This window comes from Castanea sativa, chromosome 1, assembly GCF_040712315.1.
Source record: "Castanea sativa cultivar Marrone di Chiusa Pesio chromosome 1, ASM4071231v1".
Taxonomy (NCBI): Eukaryota; Viridiplantae; Streptophyta; class Magnoliopsida; order Fagales; family Fagaceae; genus Castanea; species Castanea sativa.
The window spans coordinates 84,053,336-84,068,024 of NC_134013.1; the positions used below are offsets into that span (position 1 = coordinate 84,053,336).

Sequence of the window (14,689 nt, forward strand, 5' to 3'; positions counted from 1 at the left end):
TTTATTTAGTATTGGGTTTTTTCATTTTAATGAAATCGTAAGTCCTGAACATGTGTAGAACGCGTGTCAATTGATTTATATAATTTTTTTCATCAGAATTGTTATATGGTTTTTTTTTTTTTTGGCTTACTCAAGCATTTGTATGGAAATTCAAGAAAAAAGTCATATTCTTGGAAAGTCCCACTCAATTTTCACCCATTAGTATGATCTTAGCAATTTCATGAACCAAACAAATTACTTGTAATATTGACATTGTAGGCATGATTGTAGCAATCTTATAATAATTATTGGGAGTGATTCTTTCCTGTAATGTAATTTGTATTAGTCAATTTACTGCAAATTCAATCTATATTATTATTTCACATTTCCAAATGCTGATCATAAAATATTTCACACAATATCCTTACTTTCATACTAAATATTCACATTTTATATATAAAATAAAATCATTTAACACTATTAGATGTAAGACAATCAAATTTCATATGTCACTAAGATTTAGTCTCTTATATTGTCCAGTATTCCAGTGCACTAGACAAAGCCTAACTCATTTTACTCATTCTCTCAAGTTTTACTGATTCTCTGGTATATATGAGAGCCACAAAGTCGGCCATCTTTTTTCTTACCATCCTCTTGACAAGGAAAGCAAGTAATTAAAGAACAATCTCAATATTCATGGGTTAATTTTTATTTTTAATTAAAAATATTTCTTTAAATATATTCAAACTTTCCAAATGTAAAAGCAAATATTGACACGTAAAGTTGAAAATGTGATAGTATTTGTATATTAGTCCTCGACCTTATTATCAACGATAAGGACGAAGGCATGGTGAGTCAGTCAATCTCGAGCGTCCAAATCCCATCACTCGCTTACGTAGCCCATATACATTAAATCCTATAGAGTCTTAACTCGTTGTTCTTATCTGCAACACTATTTCAGTCACATTTCTCTTCCTTTTTAACACGAAGCTTTGCAGACTCTTATTATGGAAATAGTATCAATATCTGCCATTTCCTTTTCAACTTGCTTATGATTTAAAAAACCCACCTTTATACACAAAACGCAAAAACCAAAACAGAAACAGAGAGAAAACTCAAAACTCAAAGACTCTGTGTGTGTGAGATTTTTCTAAAACTCAAAAAGAAGAAAAAAGAAAAAAGAAAAAAATGTTTTCTCAATCATGCACGGACCTTAGAAATCTCATATCTGTCGAAGACTTATGGTACATGAATCGGGTCCCGAAGGTAATTCGGGTTCCGGGTTTAATATCCGAATTGGGAACAACATCAACAACGACAACAGCAACAACAACAACAGCAACGACAACAACCTTGGACGAAATCGAAAACAACAGCAACAACAACAGGGTTTCTCGGAAGAGGATCATCGTCGTATCAAACCAGTTACCAATAAGCGGAACGCGCGTGGAGGGCACGGGCCAATGGTGTTTCCAGTACGACTTTAACGGCGGCTTGGCGTTACCGCTGAGAGACATTTTGAGCGCTGACGTGGAAGTCGTTTACGTCGGTTGCCTGAAGGTCGAGATCGACGAGGATGTTCAGGATGACGTGGCTGCGCAACTGTTGGAAAAGTTCCGATGCGTACCGGTGTTCTTGCCGAGCGACATTCGAGACAAGTATTATCACGGGTTTTGTAAGCATTACCTATGGCCTTTGTTTCATTACATGTTGCCTATGATGTCGGTCCACGGACCTCGATTCGATCGAGAGCAGTGGACAGCTTATACCATCTCGAACAAGCTGTTTGCTAATCGAGTGACAGAGATTTTCAATCCTGAAGACGATTACGTTTGGATCAATGACTATCATCTTATGTTGCTGCCTACTTTGTTGAGAAAGAGGTTTTACAGAGTAAAGCTTGGTTTTTTCTTGCACAGTCCGTTTCCTTCGTCTGAGATATATCGAACTTTGCCGGTACGTGAAGAGATTCTTCATGGTCTTTTAAATTGTGATTTAATTGGGTTTCATACGTTTGATTATGCTAGACATTTTTTGACTTGTTGTAGTAGAATAATGGGTATTGATTATCAGTCTAAAAGGGGTTACATTGGGTTAGATTATCATGGTAGAACTATTAGTGTTAAAATATTACCTGTTGGGGTCCATATGGGTCATCTTCAACGGGATTTGTCTCTTGATGAGACGGCTAAGAAGGTTAAGGAACTTAAGGAGAGATATAATGGGAAAATTGTGATGTTGGGTGTGGATGATATAGACATGTTTAAGGGAATTAGTTTTAAGATTAAGGCAATGAAACAGCTTCTACATGGGGAAAATGTTTTGAAGGGGAAGGCCGTTCTTGTTCAGATATTAAACCCGGCAAGGAGTCGGGGTCAGGATATTCAGGATATTGAGTCTGAGATAGCTGATCTTGCTAAAGAGACTAATGAGATGTTTGGAGAACCCGGGTATGAGCCGGTTGTGATAATCAATGGCCCAGTTAGCTCACAAGAGAAGGCTGCATACTATGCCATTGCTGATTGTTGTGTGGTGACTCCTGTGAGGGATGGTATGAATTTGGTGCCTTATAAGTATACTGTGTGCAGGCAGGGCAGCCCTGTGCTGGATGAGGCATTGGGGATTGACAAGGCTGCGCAGCCTAAAAAGAGCATGATTGTTGTTTCTGAGTTCATTGGGTGCTCGCCTTCTCTTAGTGGGGCGATTCGTGTTAATCCATGGAATATTGATGATCTTTGTTCTGGCATGTATCACGGAATCACGGCCAAGGATACAGAGAAGGAATTGCGCCATGAGAAGCACTATAAGTACATTAGCACTCATGATGTTTCCTATTGGGCCAAGAGTTTTGATCATGACCTTGTGAGAGTTTGTAAATTGCATGATGACATGAGGTTTTGGTCCATGGGGATGGGCCTTAAATTCAGGATCGTAGCTCTGAGTAAAAATTTTAAGAAACTTAGTATGGATAATGTCGTATGGACTTATAGTGGAATGAATAACCGATTGATCCTTTTGGACTATGATGGCACTGTGATTCCAGAAAATTCTGTGGACAAGACTCCTAGTAGCAAAGTTATTTCAGTCTTGAATTCTTTATGTAGTGATCCCAAAAACATTGTTTTCATCGTGAGTGGCAGAGGAAGAGATAATCTTAGCAAGTGGTTTTCTCCATGCGAGAAATTGGGTATTTCAGCGGAACATGGTTACTTTACTAGGTAATGCCTTAACTTCTGGGTTTGTGTGATTATTTAAGAAAGAGCACTATTTTTTTTTCTTCTTCTTGATTTTGTGTTTATTTTTACTTTTTTTAAACTTGTTATAGGTGGACTAAGGATTCTTCATGGGAGACTTGCACCTTAACAATGAGCTTTGATTGGAAAAGTATGGTATTACCTGTGATGGAGCATTATACAGAGGAAACTGACGGGTCTTTCATAGAGCAGAAAGAGAGTGCATTGGTGTGGCACCATGAACTTGCTGACGTTCTATTTGGCTCATTCCAGGCTAAGGATCTTCTCCACCACCTTGAGAATGTACTTACTAATGAGCCTGTAGTTGTTAAAAGAGGGCGAGGTATAGTTGAAGTGAAACCACAGGTATGAGACATAATTGAGATATTTAAGATTCTGTAGTAGATGCTAGTTGCTTGGAAACCAGGAAATTATATGGGAGGGTATTTTGAGCAATTTAAGAAAAATCCAATAACTAATTCAAGAGGGAAACTGCTACGATAGTGTTACTTCTTTTTTTTTGGGTATAAATAAGGGAGGGAATTGAAATTTCACACATGATTCTGTGATTAGGCATAGTTATATAACTTATACAGGGGTTTGAAGAATGAAAAACATATGCGGAATACTATTCAATCAGTCATTATCCCATTGATCATTCCATTTTGGTTGTTTGGTTTGTAATGGATGGCCTTTGTAATGAACTTCAGGGCATTAGCAAAGGGACAGCTGTGGAAAACATTATCTCAACCATGACAAGGCAGGGAAAGGAGCCAGATTTTGTGCTGTGCATAGGGGATGACTTCTCAGATGAAGTTATGTTTGAAACCATTACAGCTAAGGTTCCCAACCAGTTGCCAGCCACAGCAAAAGTCTTTCCCTGCAGTGTTGGTATGAAACCAAGCAAGGCAAAATACTTTCTTGATGATGCTGATGAAGTCATGAAGTTGCTTCAAGGCCTTGCCAATCCAGGAACGTTAGGTCATCCCAAGAAATTGTTGACATGACGGAGGAATGAATGATTTAGTAAGGGGAAAATTACATGTATGAATTCAGTTTGCATCAGAACCCAGAAAAAAATGGGCCTTCGGTTTGGAATCATGTTCTTCTGGGATATCACTTTTGGATGGTCAGATTTTAATTTAGAACTAATGATACAGCAAACCTTGTATAGAAAACAGTTACCTCTGACAGGTCCATTTGAAAAGGCAATACATAGGAATTTACTGAATAGCTTATTCATGTTAGAATATTAGAATTTGCAAATTGGATTATTCATGTTAAAGATTTTCGAACTAGCTTACTCGTGTTCTTTTCATTAGTTGGCAAAGTCTATCGTATTATTACAGGATAATTTAGTTTCTGCTATGTGCAATGAATTTTATGATATTTCTTGAATGAGAGCCAACATATTCTAGGTTCTGGGAGACAAGAAATCGTGATGCTCACTACTAGTCTCTTTTTTCATTTACATTTCAGTTTGTCTGTTTTCACTGTGCTCTTGAGTCTCTGTCAATTTGAGAAAATCGCTAGTTCATCTATCTTTGCTGGAACTCCGTTCTTCATATTCACCTCAATCGCTTTGCTCCCAGAATCATGTCACTGAGAGACATAATCACTGCTGCTTCTGTAATTGGGCCAAATTAACATATGCAGTTGTTGTCTGAAATTGCTACGATCCTTCTTTTGCTCTGCAAGTACGTTTCAATTTTTCGATGGAAGCTGTTACTCAGTACGTATGCACATGACAGCTCCTGCTAGATTCAGTCTGGAACCTTTTTGGATGAAATAATGAGTTAAAAGGTTTCATGACCTGCAGGAGTATAAAATATTAACTTAGAGGCTTCAAACTTTTTGTTTCGTCATCTCAAACATTTTCTTTTTGGTTGAATGATAAAATAATCCATAAAGCCAACAATTCTTGCACCATGGATCAGATCCTTGACCCTTAAAAAGCATTACTAGGAAAGATCATCTGTATCTTAAACAGAGATAAAATGTTGGATTAATGCACATATGATCCTAGCAAGGTTTATTTCCAAGCAGTTAATGAATATCTACATTAGCTGGTGTTATAACTAGCAAATAAATTGCTACAGAAATTTCATGATGTATTCGTTACAACTCATTCATATTTGTTAAAAAGAAAAGAAATGCACAAGGGCCTGATGAGGTTTAATGTGAAAGAATCTAACCTTTGGTGTGGTCATGGGAGTGAAAAAAAGAAACTTTCACATGTTGAGTAGAATACTTTGCATCAACCTAAATGGCAAAGTGAGCTGGAGATATGGAAAGCAGCTTTGATGAACAAGGCTCCACCGGCAAAGCAATATTGGAGGTTTATTACAGATCCATCTCTTTTAATGCCTAAAGTAATGAAAGCTAAATACTTTCCAAATAATGAGCATATTGAGAGGAGCAACCATAAATGGCTCTTGGACTTGGAAACTATAGTGTCAGGCTACTCTTTGCCTACTTTCTGCAAGTTGTTGCAGATTTAATTGACTGTAACACAGTTGGGAGTCTCAATAGCTGAGGCATCTCTAGAATCCAATGTGGTTTGACTTGATTTTCTCCCTTCCATTTATTGGCGTGCTGTTAATGATTACTTAGTTTGGCCTTCCTCAAAATCTAGCAAGTATGAAGTTGAAAAAGAATACAAGATTTCAGAGAGCATGATTTTGCAAATTCCACTGGTGGGGGTGTGTTATTGGATTTTTTTCCAGGAAATGCAGAACCTTGGGAGCCTCAAGTTACCGTAAAAAATTAGTTTTGATGGAAGATTTGCCACAATGCTTTCTCATTGAAGAATGAATTTAGCAAAAGAAAATTCATGATTGAAACATCATTTTCTTTCTGTTTTGCAACAGAGAAAAATTTAGAACGTTTATTTTTGCAGTGAAGCCTAGATAGGGCTGAAATTTGATTCAGATTTTTGCCGGTGAACTGAATTCATTATCCCTGACTAGACTAAGGGATTGGATCTCTCTGGCCGAAGCATGACCAAATTAATAAATAGGAGTTTACGTGTTTTTCTATTAGCCTGGTTGCCATTTTTTGAACCATCATAGCAAAGTCTTATTTGAAGGGACTATTCCAGCCAATTCTGTTTAATTCAAAGAAAGAAAAAAAAAGTATAGAAGCAGGTTGCAGCAGCTTTCTTCTACAGCTGAATTTCAAAGCTTCAGAGCTGTTGCAGGTTGGCAGGCACTTCCACTGGCGAAGGGTATTTGGCATAAAACAAGGAGGAGAGGAGGTATAGCTTTTGTGGCATAATATAGTCATTGTTTGTTGATATGGCTTTTTTGCCAATAATATGTTAGTTGCCAGATACGCAGCTGTAAGGGATGCAATGGCTGCTGCAGTGAGGCTTAATTTCTGCAGAATCATTATATTGGTCGCAGCAAGGAGCTTCAATGGATGTGTAGTTGCAGAAACCCATGCTGGCTGAAGTCCAAGAAACTGCAGCCTGGGCAACTAATTTCCCCGTGTTATTTTTTTTGGTCAGCTTTGTCTTGAATGCGGATAGTAATGTTTCTTTTTCCTATTCTTTGTTTGTTTTTTTTTTTTTTTTCTCAACTGGTGATGTACAAAAAAAAAAGTTGCAAAAATTAGTCCAAAACAAAGCACAATTTCAACTTGAAATGCTGTCATATGTCTTAACATTTTTGAGATGTTTTAGGAGATATTTTGTCTGATGTTGCCAGGCTTCAAAGCCCCTATGTTTCTTAGATACATAAAAAATGAATGAAACTCCATGTATATTTTAAGAGAATAAATTGAGTCAGGAGCTGGTATAAAAGGTGTTTTACGCCAGCCAATCTTGACCCGCCTCGTCAATAAAACAAATTAAATCAAATACACTCACTGCCTCACCAACACATCAGATCAAACTCCTTTGCCATTGTGGGTTCAAAATCGAAAGCTTCTCTACTACAAGAAGAACCAAAAATATAGGCTTCTACTTCCACCAAAGAAACCCCATCATTTGGGAAGCCCTTCTACTTCACCCATTGCCATTCCTAACTACTCTACAACAATGCTATCTATAGAAAAGTCTTCCCTACCTAAACCCAAGAGGCAGAGAATCAACCCTAAACCCACATCCAAAGTCATTCAACAAGTAGTTCCTGACTCACCACCCGTCTTGCCCATCCAATTCAAACACAAAATCGATGAACTTTAAGGTCAGGATTTGGCAAGAGAAGGGTTTTTAGGTTTTGAACCTAACACTTGAATCCAATCAAACCCCATGAAAATACCAAAAAACAGCAAAATCCATACCAAATCAAGTGATTGATTTCCAAAAAATTACCCAAAATCCATCAATATTTCGAAATCCAAAATTTGGGGAAATAGCAAATAACATCATACTTGCAACGTCTCCAACAAATTTTGCCAACTCCAGAAACACTGTGGGCAGTGGCATCTATGACGGGGTGGAGCTCTGGTGTGAGGAGGAGGAGGAGATGATATTTGGGTTTTGCTATGTTCCATGTCTGATTCGGTCTAAAGACTCTGACCGTGTTGTATTGTGTTTGAAAGGGGCTGAAGGGTTTTAATTGGGTTTTAATTTTGTGTCGTGAGTGTGTTTGATTTAATTTGTTTTTGTTGGCGTGGCATGTTAGGATTGATTGGCGTAAAACACACATTTTTTATGCGAACTTCTGACCCAATTTATTCTCTTTAAGGATTCTTCTACTTATTTTTCCATAGTTGATCGTTATTAAAATTTATCTTCTTTATCCTGTTGATGTTATCCTATGTACCAGTAGTTTGTTCAAGTAACTTGAGAGATGTGTAAACAATTGTTCAGGTTTATGTATTCATCATCACTAGAAATTCCTTAATTCAACAGCAGCCTCATATGACTTAAAATTTACATTTCTCTATATTACATAAGAATATCTTAGATGTCTAGAAATCATTATACTTTTGTTCACCAAACTCAATGTTGGGGAGATAACACATTGGGAAGATTTCAATTGAGTAGTTAATATTATATATAGGGACACCACTTAACCCAAAAAACTTATACCTATAAGTTTGGTTTCAATTATGTTATATTAACTACTCTTGTCATTCTTACTCAATGTGAGACTTCACACATATATACCCAACAGTCTCCCCCCACACATGTGACAACAAGGGCGGAGATATGTTAAAGGGTGGGGGGCCAAGGCCCCCCCCAAATTTTTAAATTTTTTTTAAATATATAATTATTTTAATGCTTTCAAAATTTAGTCTATAAAAATAAGAGTTCCTTCCCCAAATATTTGAATTAGTCCAATAATACTCTTAAAAAAAAAATTGGTCTAATAGTTATAGAGATATGACTTTATTTTTCGTAATTCTATTTTTTATTGTAAAATGTGCTCTTATATCTGTTAAATATTTGATAAAGTTTGGTATCAAACATGTTTGAATTTATCTTTTTTAACCCATTATGTGGCGATTAACAAGACATTGACTTATTAAGAAAATCTTGTCACTAAAACTACACATAAAATGTGTCTTTAGTTGCCACATAATAAGTTAAAACAAGATAGTTTCAAATATGTTTAGAGCTTAACTTATTTTAATCACTTTAGTTGCATGTTTTTGAAATTTTCATTAGTTCAATTAAGAGTTTTTTACTTACTTTAGTATAAAATTTGATAATTTGTATTTAAAATGAAACTTTCTAAGAATTTCACTATGAAAATTGAAAAAATGAATTTTATTTCATGAAAGATCGTCATCAAACATAATTTTGATTGAAAATACTAAGCTCTTTTTTTTTTGGTGAGTGTATATATATATATATATATATATATATAACTTATCAAATAAAAAAGTGCGTATATATATATATATGTGTGTGTATATAATAAAAAAATGTGTGTGTGTGTGTATGTGGGAGTTGTCTTGATAGATATATTAATACCACAACTTGGTCCTCCCAAACAAAAATTCTTGGCTCTGCCCTTATGTGTGAGGCTTTTTTGTGGGCTTTGATTAAGTCCTTCTAGACCTTGATATGGGCTTTTTTTCCCTTCACCAACGCATCGTCAATGGACCTCTCGTACACCATATATGGAAACCACAAGTCAGATTCATTTTTTCAACAGCTTTGCAAATTTATATCATTATTTAGAAAGTATTGTCAATTTTATTTTGTATCAATTCATGCATTTCATATTTTGTTTTGAAATAATATTGAATAATTAATTTTATATTTAAAAATTAATTTTAGTGTATGAATATGTCTTTGTAGAAAGATGGAATTAATTCTAGAAAAACTTATCAGGAAGGCACAAGCAAATACGTGTAAAGAAGAAGGCCAATGAACTATATTTTTACAAATGCAATAATGAAGTTAAAGAAGGTCAACCCAGTTAAATTTGAGTCCAGTTAAAGTAAGGAAGCAATAGAAATTCGCACTAAATCCAAGTCAAATTCGGACTAGGATTGCTACCTGCGCAAGCTTTAAATTTCACCATAATTCATTTCAATCATTTAACTTTGCTTTTATTTGTTTCAATACTCTAAGTTTCAAGTTTATTCAATTAAAGCATTTCCATTAACTTCGGTTAAATATTGCGGTTAATTGTCTAAATTTTAATTTTTTTTCTTCAAATTTTTTAAATAGAAAAAAATCCAATTAATGATTGAAAAAAAAAATCCTTAATGTTAAAAAAAATATAACAGAAGTTGACGAAAGGGCCTAATAGATTAAATTTGAAATTTAGAGAACTGAAATAAATAAAAATAAAACTAGAGGACTAAATAAGTTACGGAAAAATTTAGAAAGTAAATTTTGCATTTTAGCCAAAAATATATGAGTCGGTATTTAATTGCATCCATCTTCTCAGCTAAAAACTTAAACTACAAGTCGTCCATTCATGCATATATATTTATCTCTTACTCTACACGTGTTCTTTTCCAATTGGTTAGTGGAGTTAGTTGCAGGTAGTTGTTATAGTGTTTCATTTAGGGCTGTCCACGGGTCAGATCGGGTTTGGGTCTGACCTGCAACCGACCCGATTAAGTCGGGTGAACGAAAAATGGACCCGTGGCCGACCAAACGTTCGGGTCGAGTCCGACAGCACGTGTCATCGGTTGAGTGGGTTGGACCGATTGGATGATTTCGGGTCTCAAGCACAACATAGATTTCAGAACCCAGAACAAAGAAAGCAAAATCCAAACCAAAAACCCAGACTAAAATGAAATCAAAACTAGAACAATCTTTTCAAAAAAAAACCTAAAACAAAGAAATCAAATTCATACCCAAAACCCCATATCTATGACTATAAGACTAAAATGAAATATAGAGAGAAGATTAAATCAGCACCAAAACCGCCACTCCCTCCCCACCACCGACACATCCATCACAACATCAGTACATTTTTTTAAAAATAAACTTTTTTAACTAACCCACCATCAAACTGCACAGATCAGAGTCTCAAAAGGATACTTCAAGTAGATCTAAGGAGGCTTGTGGAGTTTGAGACACGGTGAGTGCAACGTAAACTTTGAATCAGCGAGGCGCAGTAGGGCCAACTGGATGACGTCGGCAAGGAGGCTAGGATTTGGGGTAGCCACAAGGCTCACCTTGGTGACGGCGATAGCAAGGATGCTAGGGTTAGGGATTTGAGAGACATATCAGAGAAAGGGAGAGTGAGAGATTAGAGAAAGTGAAAGAAGATTCTGGAACCAGTGAGTGAGAACCTATGTTTTTTTCCGTTTAAAAATTATGGGTCGGGCGGGTCGATTTAAACGGGTTAGAAGCCAAGGGACTCAAAACCGACTCGTAAAACCAAATTTTAAAATCAATTGACCCGAATCCAACCCATATGAACAGTTGGATTCGCCCGTTGGCCTTCGGGCTGAGCGGGTGGGTCAAGCCATATGGGTTGATGGACAGCCCTAGTTTCATTCTTCATTCTTTTTTTCCAGTTTCTTTCCTTTCCCCATCGATTGTCCACAAAAATATATTATTTCGTTCCCACTGACTTAGTCTTTGAGTACACCGCGATTGGTGGTGCAGCCATGTGAATCTCTTTTAGGGTAGCATTTCTAATGGGTATGATCATTGATCAATGATGACCTGCAAAGCATAAAATATATGAGTATATTTTCAAACTCATAATGCTGTTTTTATATTCTGTAGATCAACAGAGTAAATCTAAATGATGATGCAATAGAACCCCGGTGATTGAGAAACTACTGTGCTAACAAACTAAAACTAAATCCACGAACAGTGATTCTTGCTTCTCCAATCAGTGATGCACGACTTGTTGCAGTGAATATAGCAAGAAGTAAGCCACAAGTCGCTTATGCGAAAGCATAAAATGCTTTTCACGTTTTGCTTTCCAACTTCCGAGCTTGCTTTATTCTTTAAGTTCTGCTAGAAGTCAAATTTTTTTGTGTAAACTCACTCCATGAAAAGAGATACCAGACTAGCCAAAATGATTTCCAGTGATCTCTCTTTCCTTTCCACAGATTTTCAATGTTACGTGATCATTGAGTTAGACTTTAAGAACACCGTGATTAGTGGTGCAGCATGAAAACCTCTTTATATCACACTCCTCCAAACTTTTTATAACCATGACCATCCAACAAAGAACAAAGAAACAAAACGACAATGGCCAACCTCAGCTTGCTACTAGCGCTTCTCATCCTTTTCACTCCTTCTCTTTGTTGCCCTGAATATCAAAAACAAGCCCTTCTCGAGTTTAAATCCTCTCTCATCAAAACTACTAGTTCTCCCTCATTAGAAAGCCCAGTTGTTGAGTTAGAGCCATGGAATTCCACCTCAGATTGTTGCAACTGGAACAGGGTCATTTGTAGTACTCGTTTTCATTTGAGGACTGTGATTGCTCTACATCTTGACTCCCTTGGCTTCATGCAATCTATGGAGCCCATAGTGGTGACTTCCACCATCTTGACGCCACTCTTTCGCATTAGAAGCTTGATGCTGCTTGACATGGAAGGGAATCAAATACAAGGTGAATTGCCAGGTGACGGCTTTGCCAATTTTAGCAAATTGGTTTATCTTGATTTGAAGAATAATCGCTTCAATGGCTCCATTCCCTCTCAACTTTTCCATTTGAGGTATCTTCGATATCTTGATATAAGTGGTAGTTCGTTCCATGGTATTCTTAGTGGGGAAGTGGGCTCTCTTCAAAACTTGCTGGTATTAAAGTTGGAAGAAAATTTTTTTGGTGGAAATATCCCCAAGGAGATAGGGAACATGACAAAGTTGCAGAAATTGTGTCTTCGCAGCAACAAGTTTTTTGGTGAAATTCCATCTTCATTTTTGTATTTGAAGGGGTTGGAAGAATTAGACTTGAGGGATAATTCATTATCAATGAACATTCCTATTTTTATTGGCAATCTATCCAACATAACTATCTTGGCCTTGAGCAACAACAGGTTGACAGGTAGAATTCCATCGTCTATAGAGAATTTGAAGAAGTTGGAAACACTTCAGTTGGAAAACAACCTACTCAGTGGAGAAATCCCATCTTGTTTGTTCACTATCAACGGCATGAAGCATCTTTCTCTAGGAGGGAATCATCTAACGTGGAATAGCAATGCAAAGATAGAGCCAAAGTGTATGCTATCTGAATTATCTTTGAAGTCTTGTGGTCTAACAGGAGAAATCCCATATTGGATTTCTAAACAAAAGACTATTGAAGTTTTGGATTTGAGTGAGAATAAGCTAGAAGGAATGTTCCCACAATGGCTTGTTGAAATGGAAGTCGGAAGCATAATTCTATCAGATAACAGTCTTACAGGTTCTCTCCCACCTCTTCTGTTCAACTCTCAAAGTTTATCAGTTCTTTCCCTATCTCAAAACAACTTTTTTGGAGAACTGCCAAACAACATTGGTAATGCAACTTCTCTCATAGTCCTCATGTTGGCTGAAAATAATTTTTCAGGTATGGTTCCTCAGTCTATCTCCAATATTTATACCCTCTTATTACTAGACTTGTCAAGCAATAGATTTTTTGGCAACTTACCAGATTTTAGCTCCAATGAAGTGCTCGGGTTCATTGACTTTTCTTCTAATGAATTCTCCGGTGAAATTCCGACAAATTTTCACCAAGAAATTAAACTTCTTGCATTGGGAAAAAATAAGTTTACTGGCCGCTTTCCTAGAAACCTGACCAATATGAGCAAGCTTGAACACCTAGATATCCATGACAATAAAATCACAGGTGAATTGCCAGAGTTTATTAGCCAAATCTCCACCCTTCAAGTCCTAAATTTACGTAATACCACCCTCCAAGGTTCCATCCCTAATGGTATTTTCAATCTTAGTAGCCTCCAAATTCTTGACCTCTCAAACAACCATCTTGTTGGCAACATCTCTCCAAAGTTTGGAAATTTTGCTGGTATGATTGAAACATCAAACGAATTTTCGTCACTCTCTGATTTTGTCACCATCTCAATCGAGTTACATTATCTAATAGTGATTTGGAAGAAGTCAAAACAAAGTCTCTCAAGCCGTAACCTCCAGCTCTACTCTTTGTTAGACCTATCAATGAACAAACTTTTTGGTGAGATCCCAGCATCATTAGGCAAATTGAAGGATCTAAAGCTTCTCAACATCTCACATAACATCCTGTCTGGAAAGGTACCAATAAGTCTTGGTAACCTAGAGAGTCTAGAGAGTTTGGACTTGTCACGTAACAAATTATCAGGCTTAATTCCACAATCACTAACAAAGTTGCAAGAATTGTCAGTTTTGGATGTGAGTAATAATGAGCTCACTGGTAAGATTCCAATTGGCGGCCAAATGGACACTATGAACGATCCGAACTTCTTTGCCAACAATAGTGGATTATGCGGAATGCAGATTCAGGTTCCGTGTGCTGAAGAGCTATCACCAACAGAATTATCAAAGGATGAGAGTAAGGAGACATTGTTCTTATGGGAAGGAGCGGGGATTGGATACTCATTTGGCTTCTTCATAGTTGTGGGAATCCTATATCATATTGGGTATTTTGTTCCTAAACCACTTCCAAATCATCGCAGCCAACGAATAAGGCAAAGTGTTTAAGTTTCTAGTCTCATACAAGTTATGTAGTTTATTCTATTATAAAATATCTAATTCTCGACATGCAAAGAGTTTTAAACAATTATAACCAATAGTCATTCATAAATATCAATAAATTATCTATGACACTGAAATGTAGAACAAAGTGAGAGGGCAACTGAGAATAAATATATAAGATATTATAATCAAATATAAATTCCATGTAAATTGTTCTCTCTCGTTATACCATTTCTTTTTGGTTTTTTTCTCTCTTTTTTTTTTGGCTAAAAGAAAATATATAATGGGGCCGAAAGTACCACACTTTACTCTAACTTTATAATCATCCAACAAAGAACAAAGAAAAACAACAATGGCAAAACTCAGACACTCCTTCCAACTTCATATGGATAAAAAAATAATTCAACTCAAACACAACAATATTATACTTTCT

General features: G+C 36.4%; 2 protein-coding genes and 1 long non-coding RNA gene across 3 annotated transcripts; 2 read left to right on the forward strand and 1 right to left on the reverse strand.

Moving 5' to 3' along the window:
• The first annotated feature begins 836 nt into the window (after window positions 1-836).
• Window positions 837-4,443, forward strand: LOC142616307 (putative alpha,alpha-trehalose-phosphate synthase [UDP-forming] 11). Its single transcript, XM_075789186.1, has 3 exons — window positions 837-3,197; window positions 3,305-3,578; window positions 3,923-4,443. The coding sequence occupies exons 1-3, from the start codon at window positions 1,168-1,170 to the stop codon at window positions 4,217-4,219; spliced, it is 2,601 nt and encodes an 866-aa protein (XP_075645301.1). The 5' UTR covers window positions 837-1,167; the 3' UTR covers window positions 4,220-4,443.
• On the reverse strand, window positions 4,109-8,069 carry LOC142616315 (uncharacterized). The gene is made up of 2 exons (XR_012840878.1): window positions 5,408-8,069; window positions 4,109-5,025 (listed from the first exon to the last, which is right to left on the reverse strand). It is a non-coding gene; the product is annotated as an uncharacterized LOC142616315 (long non-coding RNA).
• Window positions 8,070-11,838: 3,769 nt separating this feature from the next.
• On the forward strand, window positions 11,839-14,262 carry LOC142608924 (uncharacterized). Its single transcript, XM_075780581.1, has one exon. It carries the CDS (start codon window positions 11,839-11,841, stop codon window positions 14,260-14,262), a length of 2,424 nt encoding a protein of 807 aa, XP_075636696.1.
• The last annotated feature ends 427 nt before the right edge of the window (window positions 14,263-14,689 follow it).